The 10,701-nt window shown below is 35.7% G+C and overlaps 1 protein-coding gene across 1 annotated transcript in view; it reads right to left on the bottom strand.

Annotated features, from left to right (window-relative positions):
• cacna2d4a (calcium voltage-gated channel auxiliary subunit alpha2delta 4a) overlaps positions 1–10,701 on the bottom strand; it is a 36,564-nt gene that overhangs the window by 23,855 nt on the left and 2,008 nt on the right. Inside the window, exons 3-27 of the mRNA XM_039668268.2 lie at positions 10,361–10,477; positions 10,114–10,173; positions 9,864–10,026; positions 9,663–9,794; positions 9,320–9,380; positions 7,961–8,111; positions 6,888–6,962; positions 6,706–6,795; positions 6,509–6,622; positions 6,339–6,417; positions 5,314–5,447; positions 5,066–5,083; positions 4,298–4,375; positions 3,049–3,129; positions 2,816–2,890; positions 2,616–2,702; positions 2,438–2,509; positions 2,250–2,311; positions 2,097–2,164; positions 1,972–2,017; positions 1,789–1,886; positions 1,406–1,499; positions 1,208–1,300; positions 772–902; positions 612–683 (exon numbers count right to left, since the gene is read on the bottom strand). Coding sequence (XP_039524202.2) covers positions 612–683; positions 772–902; positions 1,208–1,300; positions 1,406–1,499; positions 1,789–1,886; positions 1,972–2,017; positions 2,097–2,164; positions 2,250–2,311; positions 2,438–2,509; positions 2,616–2,702; positions 2,816–2,890; positions 3,049–3,129; positions 4,298–4,375; positions 5,066–5,083; positions 5,314–5,447; positions 6,339–6,417; positions 6,509–6,622; positions 6,706–6,795; positions 6,888–6,962; positions 7,961–8,111; positions 9,320–9,380; positions 9,663–9,794; positions 9,864–10,026; positions 10,114–10,173; positions 10,361–10,477 — 2,251 coding nt within the window. The remainder of the gene's footprint in view (positions 1–611; positions 684–771; positions 903–1,207; positions 1,301–1,405; positions 1,500–1,788; positions 1,887–1,971; positions 2,018–2,096; positions 2,165–2,249; positions 2,312–2,437; positions 2,510–2,615; positions 2,703–2,815; positions 2,891–3,048; positions 3,130–4,297; positions 4,376–5,065; positions 5,084–5,313; positions 5,448–6,338; positions 6,418–6,508; positions 6,623–6,705; positions 6,796–6,887; positions 6,963–7,960; positions 8,112–9,319; positions 9,381–9,662; positions 9,795–9,863; positions 10,027–10,113; positions 10,174–10,360; positions 10,478–10,701) is intronic.

Genomic DNA, 10,701 nt, shown 5'->3' with positions numbered 1-10,701 from the left:
CGTTCAAGTGTAAGATTCAGCAAGCACTCACACACAGTTTGCTCAAAGTAAATTATAAAATATGCTTCTTCATATTCTCACACAAATGGAGGGAGATCCAGATTAAAAAATCGAAACGGATGGAGAAATGAAGGGGTCAAGCAAGCGGTGGCTGATTGCCATGGCACAGTTAGCCCCTGCTGAAAAAACATCTATATTATAGTAGACAACAGCTTTGCCTGTGGTTATTTTTGAGGGCTCTACAGGGTTTCAAAGCAAATGCTAAAGGAATGAGAATACTAGCATATAACGTATCCCAACTTCCTATCCAGCGACTTCCTGTCCTTTCTATTTTTTCCTTTTCATGAATGCATTAATACAATACAAGTCATCAATTATGCGTGTCTGCTTGAGTAATGAGAAAATAGCATAAGCCAAGGTTGTGTTGAGGAAAAGAGATGTTCGTGTTGGAGTGGTGAACACCATACATGGTTGCGCATCCAAACATGGGTAAATGTGCTCACTCACATGCTTAAAATGGACAAAGATAATAGCAACTCGATGGGTGTTCTTTGGTCACCACAGACTAATAAAAAAGATTAAAAGATAAGAATAGCCAGGGAAGGTCATACCTCCAGCAATTGCTGTCTTTTTCTTTACAGTGACTGTAACAGACGTGACGGCAATCACAACCCTTCCATCCACTGCAGGGAAAGAGAAATAAATACTGAGCAATGAATACATTCAATAGGGAGTAAAGTCTTTTGATATGGACTGCAGGGTGGGGACTACCTCCTGTGTTGTCCTCTATAGGAACGTAGTACAAAAAGCTTCCAGCTGGATTCTCTGCTGCACGCCGATACCAAACAGGGAAATGGTCCAGAGTAAAAATATTCTCCTTATCAGATGGAGTTAAGAATTTTCTGCAAAGAAACCATCAAAAAGAGATTCATATTTTATTGTATATAAACCTATGTATGTTGATTATATAGATTAGCATTTGTTGAGTTATGTATAAACATCCAGAAAACCTCCTTCACATTCATGACATGTATCATGTCATGTCAGTCTTATCATGCACACCCCTTCAAGTAAAGTGTTACCAAGAAATGTATACAGGTTTGGAACAACTTAAGGGTGAACTATCCCTTTAGGAAAACCTATGGCAATGCAGATGTGGTTTATGCGGTTGAGTCGTGATGCGGAGTTCCTAATTAAATCTACTCACTTCCCCACACGTTTCTCTTCGCCAACATATCTGGTCATCCTCATGAGGCCGGAGCGTGTGCCCAGGAACGCCGTCTCCACACCCGCATCAATACTGCACATCGGAGGCGTCCAAAAGAATGAGAAAAGTCACGGCCGAGCACATATTTCACTAACGAAACTTGTCTGTGATGCTGTGTGTGTGGGTGGGAAATAGTACCCGGAGGCGTTGAGCAGCAGTGCAGTCCAGTAGGCTTCCATGGGAGCTGTGATGACTGCGTCAAACAGAGTCTGCTGCAGGAGTCTTTCATCACCTGAAGAACAGACGGAACAGAACGAAAGAGCAGATACGGTATCATCATGCATCATCCAGATCAAATTGTGTGGAATTGCCTACGAAAGTGGTTATGCTGTGCAGAGAATTGCAATTGCAAAGATATGAGATGATTTATAAGTGCAACTCATTATTTAGCTTTGTGCCAAAACCTAGCAACAAGTAGGTGCTTTGTTTTTACTCATTTGTAATTCTACATGAATAAAAATCTCAAATACTATGCTAAAACTTTGAGTCTAGTGTCTAAAAGCCTCTGAGGCAGAACTCACACTCCAGGTCTGGTTCTTTCCCTAACAGATATCGAACCACAGCCTGAAACTGTGTATATTTACGGTGGTGTGGATCGATGTCTGTCTCGCAGTATGTCCTGAAACAGCAAAAAAAAACCCGTACAATCAGAAAATATCAAATCATTACAGATTCTAATCTAGTTAGCCTTAACTAACACCCACCATTCATTAGCAATAGTGACATCAGATGCTGTCAGGTCATGTAGGCCTGTAGACAGAAAAACCACACGGCTGAGAGGATTTACAAACAGAGACAGGCAAGTGATTTATAATCTGAAAATCTTTACCCTCTTCAACAGAAACATTTCCGATGAAAAAATTCTTCCCGTGACCACTGGTAAGTACAATTCCAAGACTAAAAACATAGACACACAACATAGAGTAAAGCAGAAGTTAAATATACAGTCAGCATGTTTTAGACTCCAAAACATTTACCTCACCTGAATGGAGTTTCGTTGATGATGGTGTAATAATATTCATTTTTCAGGAAGACAACTCGTTTCTGAGAAGGGAAGACGTCGGCATGTGAGTATGACAGTCACGGATAGGTTGTAATGGGATAGAAATGAATGAATCAAACTAAAGTAATCTTATATAAGAAGTGAATTAAAGGACTAAATCAACTCACTCCTTTATCTACTGTTGCTCTGACATCCAGAGAGATTGTCCCACTTTCCCCTCTTACCATTGCCGTTCTCAACTAGAGGATCAACACACACAAACACCTTGAAGCAATTGATCTAAAAATGGTGTGATGGATGTGTGTGAATGTTTATGTTTGTGTGTGTGTGTGTTGTTCCACTCACTGCGTATTCTGTATCTTCCCACTCCACCTCTGACAGATCCACACTGTTATAGTTAGGCTTTGGCCTCAGCTTCTTACCGTCTTTATACTAACACAAAATATTGAAAACATCAACGTTAATGAGATACAAAACTAATAAGACAATGTAATCAACTCTTATTGGTATTGGGTGTGAGATCTGTGGAATATTGTGGAGCTTACCAGAGGTCGAAGGTCGGGATGAGAGAGTATATAACCATTATTAGTATTTAAGAATGCATAGCCGTGAACTCCCAGCTGAAACGGCAAAGAAGTCAAAATAATAAATTCAGTAAAATCACATTAATCAGTCAGCAGTTTAAACAATCTCTGTATGCAGTACGACATGGATATAGTCTGCCCTGTGAATGAAAAGACCCTTTGTGATCAGCGTTATTTTGAACAGAGGACTGCACCTTGTATCGAGGAGCCAATCTCATGAGCTCTTTTAAAGGGACATCAGTACCAACCACACCAAGGAGGATGCCATGAGACAGCTAACGTTACACATAAAGAGAAAGAGGAAAAGTCAATACAATGAACAACACAGTTTTAAAATAAACGGATGAATTGAACTGATGTTCTAAAATTGTCAATGGTCTTCAGCAGGTCACATCACATTTGTTGTAGAGTTTGCAGCATGAACTAATGGTGATACATGGACTTTGAAGGTAATCAACAAACCAAACTAGTTACTTTTATAACTTTTTATTCAGTTTTAATATATGAATATTAATTAGAAGAAGAAAAAGTAAAAAAAAAAAAAAAAAAAAAGCTATTATTTTCATCGGATATCCTCATCTTTGAAGGCTTCTCAACAGAGCACCCTAGACCTGGACCGGAAGTAATGCAACGTTCACGATTTATGTTTGGTTTTCAAAAGCAAATTTTGAAAATTCAGAATAATTCACTTATAATCGTAATGAAATTGTATTAGATGCGAATAAAATATATTTAAACGATTCCCTGCTGTCAAGGACATTTCAGTTGATTAGTTCTGTCTGGTCAGACAAGGCTATATAATCGCATTCCCGGCCCGCGCTCTTTTTTCGTCATCAGACTGGAGAAAGTGCGTCGACTGAAAATGTTATTTACAAATGGTCATCATAATTTTTAGGTATAAAGTCGGGTCATATATTCAAATTGTAACGGAATAAGTTGTATAAACATGTTAAGAGTGTTTAATAGTGTATATTTAATGTTTTCGCTGGATTATGAGAGCTTATTAGATTAAAAATCAGGGATGTGACGAACTCCCAGCAGGCTAACGTTAGTATAGTCCCAATATCACAGACTCCCACTGTAGTTTAACTGAAAAAAGCGACATTAATTGTTATGTAACATAATAATTTAGTGGTGAGCATTTTGAGGATTTTTTTTAATCATTCAGTCAACCAATTCGTTCATTTTTATTAATATTTATTTAAACATGATTTTTTCTTTCTTTATTTAGAGATGGACTTTTATCACGTCAGCAACAGTAACAACCTAAATAATGTCATTTTAATTATGTATAATTTATTAATTATTTATTTTAAAATAATTATTAATTATGTATGAGCCATTTTTAGACATGTATTATTCTTCCGCCCCTTTCTATCCTTGTTGAATGAACTGAAGGAAAAAGATTTCTGTTTGTGTCCAGACTTTTTTTTGGTTACTCACTGTTTCTTCTTTCTTGCTGAACACAGGCATGGCCACAGAGGTCATCAACAGCAAACTCTCAGCCTGTGTGTTAAAAAGCTGAAAGACGAGAAAGAGAGAGAGACAACCGACTGAGCTAATGGTAAATCCCAGCCAGGGCTGTGTGTGAACTGAAGTGAATGAAACCCTGAATGAGACCAGCAGGTGCTTCACTGGTAGGTAGATTCCTTATTGTTCTACCTTGCAAAGGCAAATACTGTAACGCTTTGCAATACAGGTGCACTAATATACATTTGTGTTATCCAAAACACAGTAACTACGCCAACACTGAAACTGAGAAAAATGGCTTCAGAGTTTTTGAATGAATTGATATAATTTCTCTCTCTAAATTTGAGCATAGCTTACCAAACAAATTTGTCACAGGACAGACCCAATTTCAGTCATAACTCAGTTTTGACCAAACGTGTAGTTACTGTCTATATTGCATAATTTGCATGGCATGTATAGTCATCGGCATCAACAGAATTATACTCTGTCAAATACACAAATTAACAAAACAGCACAATCACATTTAGAACTGCAATCCGGTTGCTTTAGACTCTACCAGACAGATGAGGACCTTGATTAAATTAAAAACTTCACAGAGATCTCAAACCTTCTAAATACAACTAAAATATATCTAAAGGAGAGGCTATGAACTCTAAACTGCAAGAACACTTGAACTACAGTATTGCATTTGGATGTATACAGGATATATTTCGATCTACTGCGGAGAACGAAATAATTTACCTCAGCTGTATTGGGTAGCTGGAATGGGATGACAGAAAATAATAATGACAGACATAATGAAGTAACAGACATAACAAGATCACATTCGGAATCAGATAATGAAATCACAACATGGGAGGTTCAAGATTAATGTAGACAAAAATGATCAATATGAAGGTGTGGGACAATATGCAACATCATCTTTTGGGTACAGTACCGACTTCTGCAAAAAGAAAGAGAGAGTGAACGAGAAAAGGTAAGCAGCTCACCACACTGTCCATGTAAGCCTCTGTCCAGATGATGTCATGATCATGGTTGATGACCATTGGCCTGCTCAGCACATGAAGATATTCCATTACATTCTCCTGCACATCCGCCAGAGTAGAGATATGGGTGTAGTAACCTAATTACAAGCACACAAAAACAATGGTAATGTAAAAAAATGTGATTTATTTATCTGTTACCAGCAGAGGGCACAGCTGTCACCATATTTAATTAAATTATTATAGAACGGGTTGTGGAAAGCATGGAAATATGAATAATTTTTATAGGCCCTAATTGTTATTTCCAAGCTTGGAAAAGGCAGGAGAAAAAACAACAAAAAACAATATATATATATATATATATATATATATATATATATATATATATATATATATATATATTACTTTTTAAGTCGCGAATATTTCTATCACCAATGCAATTTTGCTTGGGTCTAACATATTTCATTGGCTTGAAACTGCTCTTTGTTATCAGTGTTGTTATTGTAAAAAAAGTAAAACTATTAAAAATTACTAGTAGCCTAAGTGAAGTAAAGCTGAAATAAAGAAAAATCTAAATATTGATGAAATAAATAAATAGAGGAAAAACTTAAACTTATAAATTAGAAATGTTGTCTTGCCAATTAACTTAAGTTCTAGTTGAAGTACTAAATTACTAAAACTAAACTAAAATAAAATGAATTAAAGATATAAATAACACTAAAAAGTATAAAAATGAAAATAGAAAATGCAAAAAATGACAAAAATTTTAATGTAAACTGAAATAAATAAAATTACTAAATACCATAATGATGCATAAATAAAACTAAAATATTAATATACATTAATGCGATTTTTTTAAATGCAAATGACTAGAAAAGAAATGGGAATTGAAACAATTGTGCTCACAAAAACATTTGGATTATAACAACTGTACAAAGTGTGCACATCGCACATTTTCTGCACAAATAATAGAACTCACTAGCTCAGGTAGTTTCCCGCAATGCTCTGCTTTAATTGCAGTAGGATCTCACCTTTATTGTTGCAGGCAATCCATTTGACATTGTCAGCAAATGTTAGCTCTCGTCCAATTAGATATGAGAACACGCGCACCTGTTTGATAGCGTATTATGTTATCAGTTTATGTACACAGGTAAAGCATGTATCCATAGTGACTCTTTGTTTGTCTGTGCACATTTGGTACCTTGCGGTCTGGCCAGTTGAACTCCTCAAACACCTTCTGGAAATCCTCCATAGCTCCATCAGTAATCAGCATTATTGCCTGGTTACATAAACTACCCCTGCCTTCTGCTGCTGCCTACGCACACCCAGAGCCTTTTGATATATCAGTATTTCTATATGGATAAATATACATCCCCTTAAACACCAACACACACTCACCTCGTTCAGAATCTTAAAGGACTCTTTCATGGCTTTCTTCACCTTTCCTTCACCTTTTACCTGCAATTTCTCCACCAAAAGTTTGAAGTGCTGGAAAGAATTAGAATGCATGAATGCAGCAAATATTAAAATATCAACTGGCAACTGAAATCAGAGGATGCTCAGAGGAAACGTTTAACTACCTCACGGTTATCCAGGTCGGCCTGTACCAGCGTGCCTTTAAAACAGGGCTCTACATACCGGACATAATCACTGTACTGAAAAGGGAGAAGATATTAACTCTTATTGAGGATAATAACTTAGATTTACATGGAAGAAATTGTATTGCTTGCCACCTGTTTTGTGTAAAGCCTGCCCTTACGAAAAATACGTTAATTCACTATACTTCTTTTCAACAAAAAATAAGAAAGCATACTTTCAGTCTACATTTTACATACTTATCAAAAATATACGTTATGTACTTCTCAGAAATATACTTAAAATTACACTTAAGTGTACTTGACTTTTACTGAGAGAAAAGTCCAAGTATATTTGGGCTGTATATTAAATTTTTTTTCATCGAGATATACTTAAAAGTATAATTAAGTATTCAAAGTATACTTGGCTTGTAGTTGTGTTAACTCTTTTGATCGAGTAGCCTATTAAATATACCCTTTTACTTTTTTTCATATATATATATATATATATATATATATATATATATAGTGTTATGAAACTTACAGTACATTGTTTGAAAATATTGATTAAAATATTGATATACAAAAGATATGTTTCTAATTCTGAATTGTTGTGTAGGCTAGTCCACTGGTAGTGTACATAGGAATTTAATTTAATTTTACGTTACTCTTTCCCTAGAAAGAAAACTTGTAGTATGAATTTACTAAACTTGTAGTGTACTTCAAAGTGTACTTTCATAAACTAAACATGCTGTGCTACAAGTGTTAAAATAGTAAACTACTAGTACACCCATAAGTTCACTTGCAGTACAAATGAGAAACATAATTATGATGTACTTGTGCACTTAAAGTTTACTACTGTTACACTTATAGTACACTTAAACATATACTTTTATATACTAAAAGTGGGCCAATTTAGGTATTAAAACAGTACACTTACAATACTGACATTAGTATACTTAATATATAATTATATTTTAAAATATACTTGAACATTACTTTAGTATACTTCATAAAATGAACTTGAAGTATACTTCTTTTTCATAAGGGAGGTTTAGTTTGGAAATTTCTGTTCTTACCACAATGACGTTGACAAAGTCGTTTTCGCCGAGTGTGTCTAGAATGGTGTTGATGGTGTGTTTTGCAATAGTGAGCCTCAGACCCTTCATGCTGCCGCTGATGTCCACAGCGATGATGATGTCTTTGGGGGACGTGGCTGCCTGGATGTACCTGAGAGAGAGAACAAAACAGAAGTGTTCTCTTAAATGAAGGATACTTTGTCATACAGTTTGAGAGAAACTTTTTTTAAAGATCAGCGTTGTTAACTAAAACTATTACAAATCGTTAATTGAAACAAAGCTGAAAATAAAAGAAAAATATTTGATGAAAAACCTAGACATATTGCCCTGGCAAGGATTAAACTGACAAAAGCAAATTAAGTTAAATAGAAATATTTAAAAAACTAAAACTAATAAAGATGACAAAAAACCCCCCCCCAAAAAAACAGATGGCCAGAATAATTCATATTGCCATTAACAAACAGCCAAGAAGACCTTTCACTAATAATTCCTCAACCGGATAACAGTGCGTGAAATCTCATCTGGGTAATGTTCTGAGAGAAGGAAATAATGAGATCACTTTGAGAGAGTGAGAGAGACTGAAACTGAAGACTGAACATTTCATCAATAGTCCGTTATTCGCATTTTTAATTGGCTTACTTGTAGTTTTTTAACCTACTCGTGTCTCAGAACTACTCAGAATATATATACACACCAAGTAATCATTGTAACTGTTAGATAAAGGAACGTCACACAATACAACGGGTCAGTACTCTGCTTTCATTACTGCTAAAGAGATTGTGTGCATTAGCTGTAATAGTGTTAGTCCTGGCAGAAGGTGTTTAAGGAAAACGGGCAGATGAAGCAGTCAGTCACGGAAAAGAACCTAGATTAAAATCTTTCACTGAGATCCGACCTGCTGCTTCTTGACCCTGGACTGCGGCCACACCACTAATCTTTTGATGTTGCCTTAAGTCTTTGACAGTTTTTGAATTTCTGTCATGAGCGTCTCATTTTTAATAATTCAACTTTTAAAAACACAAGACCCCTTCATTTTGATGCATTCTTTTGCAATACATTCAGCTGCCACTTACACATCCCACCGACTAGTTGATGTTGAAGTGTACACTGCCGTTCATAAGTTTGGGGTCAGTAGGTTTTTTTAATGACTTACAAAGAAGTCTCTTATCCTCACATGACCCTTCATAAATCATTCTAATATGTTTTTTTTATTTTTTTTATAAAAATGTAAATGTCACTTTTTCCCATCAATTTAATGCATCCTTGCTGATTAAGTGTTCATTTCTTACAAAAGGAAAAACGGACTGGACAATGGACACTATAGTTTTATACAATACATCGACACACGTTCAAACTCACCAGTTGCGATTCCTGCCATCAAAAGTGACAACTCCATTTTCATCAGGTGTCCACTGGATACCTTAAAAATCATAGAATTGAATTAATTTACTATCTCCTCCCCGTCTGTGCCCATTTGCATGTAAGATCTGGGAAGCCTGAGTTTCTCAGTTTGGTTACTGTGTCAATACTGTGATGACATGATGATGATTGAGAGAGGTAGAGAGTCATTGTCAAAATAATTACACCAGTAATTCTGTGTCAATCAGACTCTCATCTCTCTGTCTTGTGTCTGAATGAGCAAAACTGCATGTTCAGTAACCTGCAATGCTGCATTTGGAGGGCTAAGGCTGTTGATGATTACCAGGGTAAAGTCTGAAAAATCCAGTTGAACTGCCGAAGTATTGCCAGGTTAGAGTCGGGTCCTTCTCAAAGTTACTGATAAATACCTCATTCAGTGCTTCTGACATAAAGACTCCGTTCAGGATATCAGGATCTGTGAGACAGAGAGAGATCTGCTTTATTTTCAGTTTCTAATCAGGGATGAAAATGCACTGTGTCTTACCTTTGTTATAGACATTGGTGGGCACTTGTATGACACTTTGCTGAGTATTGACAGGCAGTTTGTTGAAGTGTTCATTCTCCTCCAGAGGAAATTCACCCCCCAGCTCCACATTGTTCCCATCCTCGTTTACTTTGTTAATCATCATGGAGTTGTAGTAGTCAAACTGCAGAACGACAAGTGTAAATATATGAATATAGACTGAGGGATGAACAGGAGAATAAGGGGAAGGATGGACGAAGATATAGCTCACCTCTAATGTGGCATTATATTCATGATATAAATCTGCATCCTCTGCTATCTCTGCCATTCTCTGTATAAAACATTAAAATAAATTCAGGAGATTGCCTTGTTTTTGATCATCCAAAAAACAACAAACAACTAATAATTTAATTTAATATTAATAATTTAATTCATAATTTAATAATTAAAAATGTATAATATTTTGTTTCTAAACTGTTTAGAATTACACATTACTAAAATATACTGATTTCTCTGACCTTGACCGACTTCATCTTCCTGCCCAGCATGTTCTCCATTTCTTCTGCAAATTCCTTCACCATCTTTTTACCATCCACTTCCACCATCTTAATAATGGGCTCCACATCTTTATATTTCTATGCACAGATGCAAACAAACACACACACATTTTATTGGCATAATGATTTTTATACTGTACAAACTGAATATTCCCATAAACACAACCCTCACAGAAATAAAAAAAAAATGTCTGCGTTTTAACATTTTCAAAAAACAAAATTTAGCATGATTTATAAGCTGTTTTCCTAATTGGGACCAAAAAATTTCCCCACAAGTTAAAAAAATTGCTAGTATTACTATC

This window comes from Pimephales promelas, chromosome 24 (assembly GCF_988280905.1).
Source record: "Pimephales promelas chromosome 24, fPimPro1.hap1.1, whole genome shotgun sequence".
In the NCBI taxonomy this organism is placed as follows: Eukaryota; Metazoa; Chordata; class Actinopteri; order Cypriniformes; family Leuciscidae; genus Pimephales; species Pimephales promelas.
The sequence above is the reverse complement of the archived record's forward strand: the minus strand, read 5'-3'. Positions and strand labels throughout refer to the sequence as shown.